The sequence below is a fragment of the Artemia sp. Qi Xiang Cuo genome, chromosome 12, assembly GCF_049724085.1.
Source record: "Artemia sp. Qi Xiang Cuo chromosome 12, ASM4972408v1, whole genome shotgun sequence".
Classification (NCBI taxonomy): Eukaryota; Metazoa; Arthropoda; class Branchiopoda; order Anostraca; family Artemiidae; genus Artemia; species Artemia sp. Qi Xiang Cuo.
The window spans coordinates 9,412,027-9,428,369 of NC_142805.1; the positions used below are offsets into that span (position 1 = coordinate 9,412,027).

The following is a 16,343-nucleotide window of genomic DNA, read 5'->3' on the forward strand; positions in this document are numbered from 1 at the left end:
ATGTAAAGTATTTGCCTCTTTTTTACACTCGAATAATCCTGTATTTTTTTTTTCAATACTTTTTCCGATTCGGTTCGTATGATGTGCTTGGTACACCATACGGTGTACACATGGTACCCCTGCTTATAGAGGCTTGGTGCTGCTACACTTACTATGTTACTTTTTTCATGTAAGTTTCTATGTTAAGTTTCTTATAAGTCTTTCTGAAACTTTGTTTCCTCAGAGATACAATTAATTTGTTAAATTGTGTGTTTGGAATTTTTCGAAATACGCTATGTTTTTTTGCTAACTTTTTTTCTATTATTATTTTTTTTTGTTATAGCACTTGATCGCCGAAAGGGATTTTACTTATGTTTAGTGTTGATTCTTGCAATTCCTTTTTTTTCGAAAGTATGACTGCATTCAGCAAAATCGCAAAGTTTTCTCGCAAAACGGTTGGGAAGGGAGTGGGGTGGGCGTGTGTTTCTTTTCAAGTGATAAAAAGTTTTGTTCAGGTTCAAATAGGGAATTTGACAAATCCTTTATTAGTTATCAAGCTCCATTTAAGTCAAGTTAATTTTGTTTGAACAATTTGTTTACATATAGGCTAATCATTGAATTTTGCTTTAAAGATGAAACTTCAAAAAAATTATCGATTTGACTTAATGGGGTTTCTACAAAACAACCACATTAGAACCTTAATTCAATTTCGTAACTATCAGTTACCAATCGCCACGGCTAAAAAAAAAGGGAAAAAAAGTCTAACCGATTCTGGTAATCAGACGTTTTCTTGTGCAATTCAATCATGGTTTTACCATAACCGTATTTTGGTTACCACCTGGACGAGGCTAAAATTTTTTTTTTTTTTTCTCGAATAGTGGTAATCCGAAATCATGGTTAAAAAAAAAATCATTGGAAAAAAAATTCTAACCGATTCTGTGAATCAGACGTTTTCTTGTGGAATTCAATCATGGTTTTACCATAACCGTATTTTGGTTACCACACCTGGACTAGGCTAAATTTTTTTTTTTTTTTTTTTTTTTTTTTTTTCTCGAATCAACAGTGGTAAACCGAAATCACTGCAAGAAATGCGATCATGGATGAAGAGCTGCAATAATTTTTACCATGATGGTAATTCGTACGACCACTTTGGACTGTGTCTAAAGTGGTTTATGTCCAGTTAGTGATAATCCGAAGTCGTCGCTTGGAATTTGGTCATGGCTGTAGGAAAAGCGAATCTGTATACAGATTTACTATATATAGTTACAACCATTTTAGTAATAGCCAAATTTCAACTATAGCCTACAGAGAGTAGAACTTTTTGTTTCAGCTTAATACGTAGGTAATTGGAATGAACAAAAGGAAAACACACGTATCTTCAGATAAACATAAGACAAATCAAGAAAAGAAGAGATAAAAGACAAAAAGGAAAAGAAAAGAAAGAACAGAGGCCATCCCAGCGTTAGTATAAATCAGGCCGAAAGAGCGCCTTTTTTTCCATGTCTGTATTTCGTTCAACCCTGTCGGACTGCGGCTAAACTACTGTTGTCTTTCGAATTACTACTAACAACTCACCGCAGCACCAAGCCGCCTGAGGCTAAGACAGCTACGCACGCTCCTCCTCCATCTTAATATATTCAAAGTCTCCCTTTTTACACCCTCCCATGAAGTTCCCATTTCCTTTAAATCTTTCTTTATGACGTCCTCCTAACCCAGACGAGGCGACCTGCTTTCCGTTTAGTCCTAGACGGTTGGTTGAAAAGAACAATCTTCGGCAATCTGTCATCCTTCATCTGCAGAACGTTACCTAGCCACCTCAACCTTCCTTTCATTATAGCCATAGAGAGCGGTACTGAACCACATTTTTCGTACATCCTATTGTTTGAAATACGGTCAGTCAGCCAGGTGCCCAGAACAATCCGCAGGCAATTTCTCTGGAAAACATCTAGCAAATCTTCATCCGCTTTTCTGAGCACCCATGCTTCAGAACAATATTAGACTACTAATATCACTCTAGCTTCTAATATTTTATTCTTGGTTTGAACACTTCCAGGATTTTTTTTGGGGGGTCGGGTGGATAGGGTTACAAAAAACCTAGGAAATCCAATTTTTTGTTTCTCATGCCTTTTTTTAACATTTTTACGAGTTGGCCTTTTTTACGACCTTGCTTTGAAGTTTTTCTTAGATTTGAGTATAGTGGTAGTAAACGAGCAAAATTATTTCTCATACTCAAAATTTTATTTCAAGTATTGAAGCATCGTTTCTTATATAAACGAATGACAACAAAAGTAAATCTCCGTTTGAAAATCAAAATGTTTTTATTCTGTAAATTTTGGGGATGAGTTTAGAAAATATTTCATGGACCAATGTTTAAAATACTGATAACCATTACCCAAATTATATTATAAACTAAATAATGAAATCCTAAAACAAAATAATTTGAAAACTTTTGAAAGTAAAGCCCAAAATACATACAATTATCTCGTAAACCCTACTAGCAATACCGTTAATTGTCTGATCACAGGCAAATTTTCATCAGTCATGATTCTATTCCAACTATTATCTTCTAAACCGTCTGAAGTATCCCGACTAACTGGCATAAACTCTACCTGGGATAGCTCCAATCACTTAATGTGTGGAACTAAGGTTTCTAAGGTTTCAACCTCACAACCTCTTTTAAATCTTAGAGTATGAAATTTAATTAACGTTTATTCCATAGGTGATTTTTAAGCTGCGCTGAAAGTCCGTACCCAAAGTCTGTACCGCTTCTTGTTCTTGCCGCGGTCCTTGCGCTCTCATCGTATGTGCCATATTTGATGTGAAATTGAGTTGCAGGTTTCTGTTATATGTACGTCAATCCAATCTGACGTTAATCCACGTCGAATAGTACGACCCCGAATTCCAGAATCTGCACCACATCTTTGCCTGTCGAGGTCCAGCTAAACTTAGCCAGATAAAAATAGAACTTTAAATTAATTTCTTCCCTCCTGCGAAATTTAATATATTACAAACAGGCTGGCCTCTCCGAACTTTTATCTTGTAAATTAAAATTATATTGTAAGTCAATCTAAGTAAAAAGAAAAGGGACATTTATCTAAAAAAAAAAGGGCACCAGCCCCAATATCAATGGTTTCAACCTCATAACCTCTTTAACATATTGCGGTGTGAAACTTAATTTGATGTGAAATTGAGTTGCAGGTTTCTGTTATTATGTACGCCAATCCAATCTGACGTTAATCCACGTCGAATAGTTTTACCCCGAATTCCAGAATCTGCACCACATCTTTGCCTGTCGAGGTCCAGCTAAACTTAGCCAGATAAAAATAGAACTTTAAATTAATTTCTTCCCTCCTGCGAAATTTAATACATTACAAACAGGCTGGCCTCTCCGAACTTTTATCTTGTAAATTAAATTTATATTGTAGGTCAATCTAAGTAAAAAGAAAAGGGACATTTATCTAAAAAAAAGGGCACCAGCCCCAATATCAATGGTTTCAACCTCATAACCTCTTTAACATCTTGCGGTGTGAAACTTAATTAATGTTTATGTTTAATTAATGTGAATGGAGCAACTTGAAACCGAAAATGCGTACCGCTTCTAGATCCCTGCGCTCTCGCCGTGCATTTGAAGTGAAATTAAGTTGAAGGTTTCTGTTTTATGCAATTTTTTAATCGACGTCGAATAGTACGACCCCGAATTCCAGAATCTGAACTACTTCTTTGCCTGTCGAGGTTCTTATGTGCATTCATTTATTGATGATATTATAAGTATCTTTTACTATAGCTTTCCCTGTATTATATTTTTTTAGGTGGGCGATTATTGGTGTGACAGAACAGTACCTCCTTCAGAAGGTGGAATCCACACAGTTTACTTTAGCAATAGGGAAGCTTCAAAATCATGTATCCAGATTGTCAAAACATGGTGAAAGAGCGAATTCAGTTGCCAAAAATTGCATGAAAATTTTCTTTGAAAAAGAGTGAGTTTTTTTGGTTTTTATTACTTTATTTACTAAATGTCTAAACGTTTTATTGATACATAACCTTTAGAGCCCAGAACCTGAGTTTGTACGAAAAAAAAAAGAAAAAAGGAAAAACACACAGACAATGAAAGAATAATAAACAAAAATTAAAGCAATAAATAAATACATTAAATATAAAAAAGAAAACAAATGGAAAAACAAGAATAAAGAATAAGGTCACCTGAAACAACTTGTCCAAACATCGAAAAAAGGTTGAAAATAGAAAAATCTTATAGATATATAGAGAAATAGAGAAAATAGAAACGTCTTATAAAAGTTTTAAAAATTGTAAAAAGAAATAAGGTAAACAGTAGAAAAAACGATGAACAAGACTGAAAGAGAAAGAAAATAAATAAAACAGCAAAGACGACTAAGAAAAAAAAAATCCGACTAAATCATTATTCTAGAAAAGATGATCCGTTGGGATAGGGAAAAGTACAACTCATTAGGAATAAGAATCTTTAGGCTCTAACCCTTTATTGCATGATCCCGATTAAACAAAAAAAACTGAAAGTAAGGTTTTACTACTGAAGACAAGGAGCAACATTAAAACTTAAAACGAACAGAAATTATTCCGTATATGAGGATCCAGACCCCCCCCCCCCAAGTAAAATCTCCTGGGAAATTCCCCACGAGAATGTTTCTCCCCAAGGAAAATTCTCCCCATGGAGAGCCCCCCTGAAAAATTTCCGTTTGACTATAACAAGTACTATAGATAGATAGATAGATAGATCGTGTATTTCAAAAGCCCAAGAGCCATATACACTAAAAAATTTATGAAAAATAAAGAAATCACAACAGAATAAATGACGAAACACACAAAAACATGATCCATAGCAAAAAGCATCTAATGGTGATTTATCGAGGAAATAAATGTAGTTCCATATAATTAATAATAATTAATTGTAAAAACTTTTCCTTCTTTCTAATCCCTTCTCTGTGTACGCACCAATACGAAATATTTTGGTTGAATTACTACTTTGTAAAATACTAGGAAGCAGCGAAATAATCCTATGTAAGTATTTTTCCCTTAAATGAGCCCCCGGCACTTTCGGAGAAAATGTTCCAAATCTTCGTCCTCATCTCTACAAAGAGGACACACATACTGACCTTCAGGATCAACTATCCCCCTGTCGAACACCATTTGCCTGCTCTGGATTGGAAGGCAATTCGCCCTAAGCTGAATCCATCGACATAAAATCATAGCCGGTAAATTAAATTTAAAATATATTTCCTCTCCAAAACTACGTTTAGCCTGATTATAATGATTCAATATAGAAGAATTTAATACCTGACTTACTAAAGAATATAAAACCTGGCTTACTAGATTTGTTGGTAGATCACGGGAACCAAGACCATCATTCCATAAGTAAGGCATTCCCACTCTTTCTAGTAATGACCTAATTTGGGATGGCCATGACGTTTAAGAACCACAATTTAACATCTGATAATAAGCTGCTCTTACTAGTCTATCTTCATTACATCTAATGAGCTTCAACCAAAATCTAAGCATCAAAATAGACCTACGTAGTTTTAACGAAAACAGGAACATATCACCTTTCAGAATCTGTGAATAAGTTGTCTGATGTAACCCAAACAGTCTTTTATAATACTGGAGCTGGAGGGACTCCAACTTCTTTGCCGCTTCTCCGCCACAAATCTCAGCTCCATATTCTATTACTGGTAAAATTTTTGTATTATTTTATGCATTTTTAGGGTTTTAATTCCTATTATCGTCGGATTTCAAAAAATTGCAGACATGGCCGCTCTGCCTCTATTAATTAGTTCATCAACATGACTCTTTAAACTTCCATTCTCCGATAAAACAAATCCTAAATATTTTATTCTTTTACTCACTTTCAGTTCTTTATATGTAACAATATATGCCCATGGGCAAAATATATTGCCCATGGGCAAAACTAAACAATGGCAAATTGCGCAAGTTACAGGCCTTGTTCTTGGGGCTGTAGGGGTCGCCTCATTCCCAGATGCATGGTTGTTTGACCTATCAACTATGCTGAATCGGATGGCTATCTCAAAATTTCTGACCGGTTGTCTTTAGGGAAAGAAGGGGTATGGATATGTCCTCCGATAATCTTGGTCACTTAAAAAGGGCACTCAAACTTAATATTGGTTTGAATGAGCCCTCTTTCGGTCTTCTAGTACCAATTGCATTGATACGATCACCCCTGGAAAAAAAAAACATAAACACTTGAAAAGAACACAAAAAAACGTGATCTTTCTACTGACCAAAAAGACAAAATTCTACACTTCTATGTGGAAACCTCAGAGGTTCTTTTTATTGGCTTGAAATTTCACACGAACGAGCCAATCAGGTGAAACTTAACGCATCCCTTTTACTGACTTATAATTTCACTCAGAAGAACCAATGATCCAATCAGATTTTAATGGTGGGGATATTGGATTCCTTTTGCTTAAGAAATAGTGTCCTTGCTATTAAAAATACGTCACAGACATAAGCCCATGGCATTAAAAATTTTTTTTTTTTTAAGAATTATAAGAGAGTAATTCCTATATTTCTCGTTGAATATATTATCTTTCTGTTTGACAAACTTAGTACCAAATTGTTTCTGCAGGCTACAGTGTGTTACCAAATAATGTGGCTTGATTTTCATATAATTCCATTGACATAAGCTGATGTTAGGTAGTTTTTGAGCTAAAGATACTGGAAGGAGCTTCAAACCTCAATAATAGGGCTCTCTGATATGTTGAATTTGATAGTGTGATTTTTATTAATATCGCTTAATATTTTTTTTTTGGGGGGGGGGGGGATTTTTTTCAAAAATCAGTCAAATGTTCTTGTGTCTTGTAGTTTTTGATGGGTAACTTTAAACTTAATGGTTTTTTATATATTTGGAATCAGCAAAATAAGCTGAATCTTTTTATGCATTCATTTATTTATTATATTATTACCAAATTTCCTTTATTTAATGTTTTGTTTAACATTGGGCCGAGTCGCTCCTTACCTATAGATCATAATAACAAACTGTTAGATATCTTTTCTTGCTTTTTTCCGTGCATTAATCACGTATGTTGTAAAATCACGTTCTAGAGTTTCAATTGTTTGTATGGTCTGGTTAAGTAGGCTAAGTTCTGGTTCTGAACTGTAAAAATACGGCTGGCTGTATTCCATCCTCGGGTCTGAAACAATACTCTCTTTGAAAATTACCGATCTTTTAATCCGTCTTTGCTGTCTCTATCAGAGCTGTCTTCAAGAGAATTTACTTTTATCAGTAAAATCTTGTTTTTGGCAGATTTTTTAGCTAATTTTACTCTTTTATTTATTTAGCTTATTTTAATGCGAAAGAATAAGGTTCAAATCCTTGAAACATCTAATGGGAGGATTTTCTGAAAATATTTTACGGGCAAAACATAGGCTATTCTTTTTTTTGTAGATTTTGAATGTGTATTATCCTACAGACATGATCATTTGAAATGATCCCTTCCTCTCACTGCCCCTTGAAGTGAGATATGAGCCTCCTACAAGTAATTTTATCTATCTCCCACCATAGGCAGGATCAACATTGAAAAAAAGATATAGGCTCATAAAGTTTTTTTGTCGGTAAACAGATACAAACTTTACATAATTTGTCGGAGTGTTGGGAGGTCTTAAATAAAAAGGATTTTAATTAGAGTAAAAGTAATTCTTTTCTTAAGATAACAAAAAGTGTAGATAATGGTTGCTTCTTTGTTGTTGTTATTTCTTTTTCTATTAGTCTCACTTTTTGCCATCAATTTTACAATTTTAGTATTATTTTTTCTTTTTAATAATTACTCGGCTTTTTTAAAATTTTGTACAGTCGGTATAAAATAAATTAGTGTTATTATCAGGTCTTAGTATTGTCAACATTACTATTATTGTGTAATTACTTTTAGTATATTTTATATGTTTGTTATCACATTATTATTATTACTACTATTGTATTTTATATTATTATAAGTATTATTATCAGTTCTAAATCGGGCGTAGGCTATCTTTTTTTTGTCACCATTTTTGCAGTTATACTTTTTTGTGTTTTTTCTTTTTGGTAATCTTCTTTGTTATACACTATTATAAGTGTAATAACACTTCTTTGTTTGAAACATGGGTTCTCCTGCCGGGGGAGCCTCGGGCACGCTTACCTTCTGCTAAAAAGTTCACAAGGAGTGGCGTAGGGGGGGGGGGTGTGAATGCAAAGAAATAGAATAGCCTTAAATGAAAAGAAAATCGAAGAAAAGTAAAAAACCGAAAAGCTTGAATGAAAACTAAAGTGGATCAAAGGAGTTTGAAGATTGTACAAAAAATGAAAGTAAAGAAAAAAAAATATGAGACCTGAAAAAATGTACGAAAAGAATGTAAAAAAGTAAAAGAAAAAGTTCATAGGGAAAGGTATAGGAAGCCTTGTTGAAACGGAGAAAAAGAAAAATCTTAAATGAAATCGAAAAGAATAAAACCAAAGTGAAAAAACGAAAAGCCTAAATGAAAAATTAAAGTGGAAAAAAAATTACAAAATTATAAAAATGGAGAACAGAAAAAGGTTTACAAGACTAAAAGTAAAAGAAAAAGAAAAATCCCTTGTCTAAATCAACATTCTAGAAAAAAATGATGTGGGGAGATAGGGAAAGACATAAATTATTAGTAGCGTTAAGCACGTATTGTCTGGTCCTGTTGCCATATTTTGTTCTATTCAGTGAGCTAGAATAATACTTCTTCAATTGAGTATTTAGTTTTTTTTTATTATGCAGTTTAGTTTTATTCGCTATTTTTGTTTCAGTTTACTTTTGTCAATACTGTAAGCAATTTTTATCTTTACATCTGTAGCGTTTAGAATTCGTTTAGCGTTTAGCATGTAGCGTTTAGAATATACGTTTAGAATACGTATGTGTTGGTACCAGCAGTGCTCTAGATTTATTGAATTTTTTACGGACTTGAGATAAAGATTGTGAGTGGTTCATATTTGTTAAGACACATTGCGATGTATTGATATTAATGATTTTTGATAAATGTATTGATGCGGATGTTGATAAAAGGATTTATAAAACGAGGAAATTGAACAGCCTCAAACGAAAATCATGGACTAGTTAAGTGAAAAAAGGCTTAGAAGTAGTAGAAAGAAATAAGGAAAACAAAGAAAAAAGATGGTTGGGACTAAAAGTAAAACAAAGTGAACTTACTAACGATTAAGCGAAAAACTAAAAGTTTTACTCGAAAGAAGGTATAGCAAAGGACATAAATCATCAGGAAAAGAGTTTCAAATACATATCGGCTAATATACAGTATGACATACGAATTGCTAGCCTATTCCTTTTAATGGGGTGTGAATAATGTTCTATCTTTAATCGTGGCCTAAAATACTAAAGGATGTTTTTGACCTGTTTTTACACGTATTAATTTGTCTTTAATTTCCAGTATTTTTTTTTTGTTGGATTTTTATGGGTCAAGAATATATCAAACATATTTTAAAAAAGAATACGTGACCTATGACGAGATGTTAAATAACGAAATATATATTATTTAGGATTATGTTTGGGACTGCTAGGGGGTGGGTAGTATTGTCACAAACGTGAATACTATATTGTAAAATAACCTAAAATAAAGAATCAGTTGGTTTTCCTCTTTTGGTCTCAATAGTGCGCAAGATTTTTTAATTGAGTGTCGGAGTTTGTTTTCAAAATAATAATAAACCATTTACTAAAAAAGAACAAGAAAAGATTATTAATATTATAATTTATAGGGTTTTTTTTTGGGGGGGGGGATAGGATGATTAAAATATTACAAGAAACTATTTTTTTACCTTTAATTTATAATTGTTGACTAAATTTTGACCTATTAAATTGAAATGTAGAGCAGAAAAGTGCTTATACAAACAAAAATAAACTCCCTTAGACATTACAATGCATATACTGTTGTCAAATAATCTCAAATACTACAACCATCACTGTAATGATTATAATGATTTTATTATTTTAATGATTATAATATTTTAATTATATTGATTATAATGATTATATTATTCCAGCTTATCATTGGCGTTGTATCGGCATTGGACGTTGAGTGAGAGTGTTTACCATACAAGATATACGTCATGCAAATTTAAAATATGGACCTTGAAGGGACAGAAACGGTTTGCCGAGTTCTTGGCAGATCTTGGGTATTTCTTTTTCTTTTTATCTTTCCCCTCTTTTAATTTCTTTTTATGATTAAATTGTCATTTCTCTTCCTCTCTTATGCTTGGTGGCAATTCAGCTTGATTCAGAGTGATTCAGCTTGTGTTGAATCACTTCTGGTAGCAACCCTACCGGAGTGTTAAAAGCAGCAGATCCTAAATCAAGCCTAAGGAATTCTTTTTTGAGGTTGAGAGTGGTTTCAAATTAAAAATCAGTTTTAGTAACATTATGTATTTAATTGGAGTATTAAGCGAGTGGTAGCAGGGTATATGTTGTTGTAGTCGTGTTTTGTCTTTACACCCCTTCAAAGGTTTATATTAAGTTGTTTTTTATTGTTTTTTTGTTTTTTTCGTTATTTTGTTTTTTATTTTATTCGTTTGGTTATCCCTTCGATGTGTTTATGTGGAGTTTTTTGTTAATAATTGTTATTAAATAAATAAATAAAAATAGTAAATATTTTACTGAAAAAAAAAATGGTGCAACTCCGTTAGTTAGTTATATATTTGAATTTTGTTGTAGTTCTGCTTTTTTCTGCGTTATTCTTTCCCTTTTGCGCTGAGCATGCCTCGATATTTTTACAATCAAAAGCTTTACGATTCCCAGGGTTCTTGGGGGTTGTGTCATCCCAAGAGAAATTATTATATGTTTTTTGGACTATGTCGAAAAAATTACTTTGTCATAACTTCAATCAGATGTGTTTGGTGAAAGTAGGGTTTTAGGTGAGGGAGGGGTTTGGGCTAAAAGCCCTCTATCAATTTTGACGCTAGAAAAAAGATATTTTATGCCACTGGGACGACTATTATCACCGAAATTTTGTTTCTTGTTAAAAAATTAAATTCAATTTTAGGGATATCAGCTGGTATAAAACAAATGGAAGCCAACGCTTCCATTTCTTCCAGTCTTCTCTGGTTTGTAGTACTTCTGGTTGTTGTACTGGTTTGTAGTACTGGTTGTAGGTTGTAGATTGTAGGCTGTAGGTTTGTAGTACTTCTGGTTGTAGTACTGGTTTGTAGTACTGGTTGTAGCTTGTAGGTTGTAGCTTGTAGGTTGTCGGCTGTAGGTTTGTAGTACTTCTGGTTGTAGTACTGGTTGTAGCTTGTAGGTTGTTGGCTGTAGGTTTGTAGTACTTTTGGTTGTAGTACTGGTTTGTAGTACTGGTTGTAGCTTGTAGGTTGTTGGCTGTAGGTTTGTAGTACTTCTGGTTGTAGTACTGGTTGTAGCTTGTAGGTTGTTGGCTGTAGGTTTGTAGTTCTTCATGTTGTAGTACTGGTTTGTAGTACTGGTTGTAGATTGTAGGTTGTAGGTTGTTGGCTGTAGGTTTGTAGTACTTCTGGTTGTAGTACTGGTTTGTAGTACTGGTTGTAGCTTGTAGGTTGTAGGTTGTCGGCTGTAGGTTTGTAGTACTGGTTTGTAGTACTGGTTGTAGTTTGTAGGTTGTAGGTTGTTGGCTATAGGTTTGTAGTACTTCTGGTTGTAGTACTGGTTTGTAGTACTGGTTGTAGGTTGTAGGTTGTTGGCTGTAGGTTTGTAGTACTTCTGGTTGTAGTACTGGTTTGTAGTACTGGTTGTAGCTAGTAGGTTGTAGGTTGTTGGCTGTAGGTTTGTAGTACTTCTGGTTATAGTACTGGTTTGTAGTACTGGTTGCAGCTTGTAGGTTGTTAGCTGTAGGTTTGTAGTACTTCTGGTTGTAGTACTGGTTTGTAGTACTGGTTGTAGCTTTTAGGTTGTTGGCTGTAGGTTTGTAGTACTTCTGGTTGTAGTACTGGTTTGTAGTACTGGTTGTAGCTTGTAGGTTGTAGGTTGTTGGCTGTAGGTTTGTAGTACTTCATGTTGTAGTACTGGTTTGTAGTACTGGTTGTAGCTTGTAGGTTGTTGGCTGTAGGTTTGTAGTACTTCTGGTTGTAGTACTGGTTTGTAGTACTGGTTGTAGCTTGTAGGTTGTTGGCTGTAGGTTTGTAGTATTTCTGGTTGTAGTACTGGTTTGTAGTACTGGTTGTAGCTTGTAGGTTGTTGGCTGTAGGTTTGTAGTACTTCTGGTTGTAGTACTGGTTGTAGGTTGTAGGTTGTTGACTCCAGGTTTGTAGTACTTCTGGTTGTAGTACTGGTTTGTAGTACTGGTTGTAGCTTGTAGGTTGTTGGCTGTAGGTTTGTAGAACTTCTAGTTGTAGTAGTGGTTTGTAGTACTGGTTGTAGCTTGTAGGTTGTAGGTTGTTGGCTGTAGGTTTGTAGTACATCTGGTTGTAGCTTGTAGGTTGTAGGTTGTTGGCTGTAGGTTTGTAGTACTTCTGGTTGTAGTACTGGTTTGTAGTACTGGTTGTAGGTTGTAGGTTGTAGGTTGTTGGCTGTAGGTTTGTAGATCTTCTGGTTGTAGTACTGGTTGTAGCTTGTAGGTTGTAGGTTGTTGGTTGTAGGTTTGTAGTACTTCTGGTTGTAGCTTGTAGGTTGTAGGTTGTTGGCTGTAGGTTTGTAGTACTTCTGGTTGTAGTACTGGTTTGTAGTGCTGGTTGTAGCTTGTAGGTTGTAGGTTGTTGGCTGTAGGTTTGTAGTACTTCTGGTTGTAGTACTGGTTTGTAGTTCTGGTTGTACGTTGTAGGTTGTTGGCTGTAGGTTTGTAGTACTTTTGGTTGTAGTACTGGTTTGTAGTACTGGTTGTAGCTTGTAGGTTGTTGGCTGTAGGTTTGTAGTACTTCTGGTTATAGTACTGGTTTGTAGTACTGGTTGTAGCTTGTAGGTTGTAGGTTGTTCGCTGTAGGTTTGTAGTACTTCTGGTTGTAGTACTGGTTGTAGCTTGTAGGTTGTAGGTTGTTGGCTGTAGGTTTTTAGTACTTCTGGTTGTAGTACTGGTTTGTAGTACTGGCTGTAGGCTGTTGGCTGTAGGTTTGTAGTACTTCTGGTTGTAGTACTGGTTTTAGCTTGTAGGTTGTAGGCTGTTGGCTGTAGGTTTGTAGTACTTCTGTTTGTAGTACTGGTTGTATCTTGTAGGTTGTCGGTTTTTGGCTGTAGGTTTGTAGTACTTCTGGTTGTAGTACTGGTTTGTAGTACTGGTTGTAGCTTGTAGGTTGTGGGTTGTTGGCTGTAGGTTTGTAGTACTTCTGGTTGTAATACTGGTTGTAGCTTGTAGGTTGTTGGCTGTAGGTTTGTAGCACTTCGGGTTGTAGTACTGGTTTGTAGTACTGGTTGTAGCTTGTAGGTTTTAGGTTGTTGGCTGTAGGTTTGTAGTACTTCTGGTTGTAGTACTGGCTGTAGCTTGTAGGTTTTTGGCTGTAGGTTTGTAGTACTTCTGGTTGTAGTACTGGTTTTAGCTTGTAGGTTGTAGGCTGTTGGCTGTAGGTTTATAGTACTTCTGGTTGTAGTACTGGTTGTATCTTGTAGGTTGTCGGTTTTTGGCTGTAGGTTTGTAGTACTTCTGGTTGTAATACTGGTTGTAGCTTGTAGGTTGTTGGCTGTAGGTTTGTAGTACTTCATGTTGTAGTACTGGTTTGTAGTACTTGTTGTAGCTGGTAGGTTGTTGGCTGTAGGTTTGTAGTACTTCTGGTTGTAGTACTGGTTTGTAGTACTGGTTGTAGCTTGTAGGTTGTAGGTTGTTGGCTGTAGGTTTGTAGTACTTCTGGTTGTAGTACTGGTTTGTAGTACTGGTTGTAGCTTGTAGGTTGTTGGCTGTAGGTTTGTAGTACTTCTGGTTGTAGTACTGGTTTTAGCTTGTAGGTTGTAGGCTGTTGGCTGTAGGTTTGTAGTATTTCTGGTTGTAGTACTGGTTTGTAGTACTGGTTGTATCTTGTAGGTTGTGGGTTTTTGGCTGTAGGTTTGTAGTACTTCTGGTTGTAGTACTGGTTTGTAGTACTGGTTGTAGCTTGTAGGTTGTGGGTTGTTGGCTGTAGGTTTGTAGTACTTCTGGTTGTAATACTGGTTGTAGCTTGTAGGTTGTTGGCTGTAGATTTGTAGCACTTCAGGTTGTAGTACTGGTTTGTAGTACTGATTGTAGCTTGGTGTGTCGCAATAAACTGGTATGTGTTGCTACTAGTTATAGCTTTATGCATATACATTTTTCTATATATCTCTAAATAGCTTTGTTAAACGGAATGAATATGTTTCGATCCGTTACGAGGGTTCAACCTTTGAAGATGATTGATGAAGATGATTAATTTATTCCGAAAAATTATAATTCGTTGTGGAAATATTGTGAAGAGTTAGGAAGAGGAGGTGGAGGTCCAGTTGGGGAGAGGAAAATTTTATTTTAACTTTGGTCTACTATAAATTAAAAGCTATTCGTCCCACTAAAGAGCACAAGAGAGCTTACTGTTCTATTCCCCCTTGTTAAAAAGTGCACTTTAATTCAATTGGTTTATTTTAATGACGTATTTGGGGAAGCTAATCTCATCGTTTTTTATTTCTGGAGAAAAGATAGCCCAATTTGTTAAACCGGTTTAAGTAATGGCTTGGGCTGACTAACGCAGAGTAAAAATTCTAGACAGACAAGTTAACTGTGTTTTTTTTTTTAATCTGATTTGCTCTTTTGTGAGAAATACTGTCATTAAAAGGAACGAAATTTTTTTCGTCATCAATTTTTTTTTATGTAGATTCTCGGTTTCTTTATGGTGCCAGTGAATGTTCACTGTTACTTAGCAGAAATATACAAAATTCAAAACAAGCTCCATTTTCAATTAGTGTAATTTAAATTTCAATTAAAGGTCCTAGTTTCTGCGATTTTAACCAGAATTTTTCTGAAATTACGCCTATAAATTTTGTTATTGAACTATTTTTACCCAGAACAAAAGAGATAGGCTGAGTTTTCGAGGCAAATCTACTATCAGGCCTAGTTTCTAATCCTTCAACGTCTAAATTAAAGTATTATTAAAATACAAATTAAATTGTTTATTCAATAAATTAAATAGTTGATTCGATTAGTTCTGTTGATAAAAAAATCGATATTAATCAACCTTTTTTTATAATCAATAGCTCCTAATTGTAATGTAAAAGAAAGTATATTTTATTTATTTTATACAGCGGGCAATTTAAATCTATTCAACAAAAGAATTGATTTGAACTATTTCTGATGAAAAAAAAAATGGGGAAAAAACTTTAAGCAGGCATATTTTTTACTTTTAAACTATATGTACGATTATAAAGAGGTAGAATAAAGAAAAAATGTTTGTTAAAAATATCTACAAATATATACCTACAGTGCCCATTTTGAGAAAGTGGTACTTTTGTGTTCGTAGCAATGTAAAGCGTAGATAAAGAAAAAGAGGGAAATATGAAAAAGATAAAGAAAGATAATAGACGTAGATAAAGAAAAAGAGAAAAAATGACTAATATTTATGTTTTCATATTTGTGATGAAATTTCCAGTTTAGCTTGGATTACTCTATGGTTTGTGACAAGCAATTTACGTTTGATTTTGTGAATGATTTGTGAATTGATTTGTGAATGATTTGTGGCTTGTCCGTTCTACTCAGGCATGGATAATATTTCCATTTTCATAATCCAAAGAACCTAAATCTCATTAAAAAAAGAAAACCCTTCGTCAGCCTAAAAGAATAGAAAAAACTACAAGGATACCTCAAAAACTAATTCTATGAAAATATGGTTAAATGATGAATCAACTTAGACGAATCGTGGCAAGGTGGCCACGATGGCAAGGTGGCCGTACTCCTAGAGAGAAATGTCAATGTTTCACTGTCTTTCTAATGTGCCTGATGGTAACATGAATGTGTTACCTGGTTGATCCTGCCAGTAGGTTCTTATGGAAGGGATGCTCGTATAATCTTCAAAGAGAGCTCATTTGACTGAAAATTAACAGTTCTAGTTCCCTTTTTAGAGTCAAAGGAGATCGGTGGTCGGAGCTTAAAAATGGTTAAACCCACTTTCAAGGTTGAAACGGGTTTATTCAACGGGAGCGTGGGCAGAAAAGGTGGAGGGAGGAATTTGGCATCTTGCTTTTTTAAAGACCCCTGATAAAATTCAAGACGGTTTGCCCCTAGTCATGTAGCCAGACGGGACGGATCTGCCAAATTTGCGTTCAATGGAATCATCAAAATACAAAACGACAAGTAGAAACGACCTGGAACTTCTTTCTTAAGACAGTGGAATATTAACCCTAAATGAATATTTCAAGCCTTTATCTAAGGGCCTCCCTCAGCGAAACAAATAAAAATATGAAAGAAACACATTTAAATAC

General features: G+C 34.6%; 1 protein-coding gene across 1 annotated transcript in view; it reads left to right on the forward strand.

Moving 5' to 3' along the window:
• Cdc45 (cell division cycle protein 45) overlaps nucleotides 1-16,343 on the forward strand; it is a 63,765-nt gene that overhangs the window by 26,253 nt on the left and 21,169 nt on the right. The window contains exons 6-7 of the mRNA XM_089097784.1: nucleotides 3,789-3,956; nucleotides 10,019-10,150. Of these exons, the coding sequence (XP_088953910.1) occupies nucleotides 3,789-3,956; nucleotides 10,019-10,150 (300 nt within the window). The remainder of the gene's footprint in view (nucleotides 1-3,788; nucleotides 3,957-10,018; nucleotides 10,151-16,343) is intronic.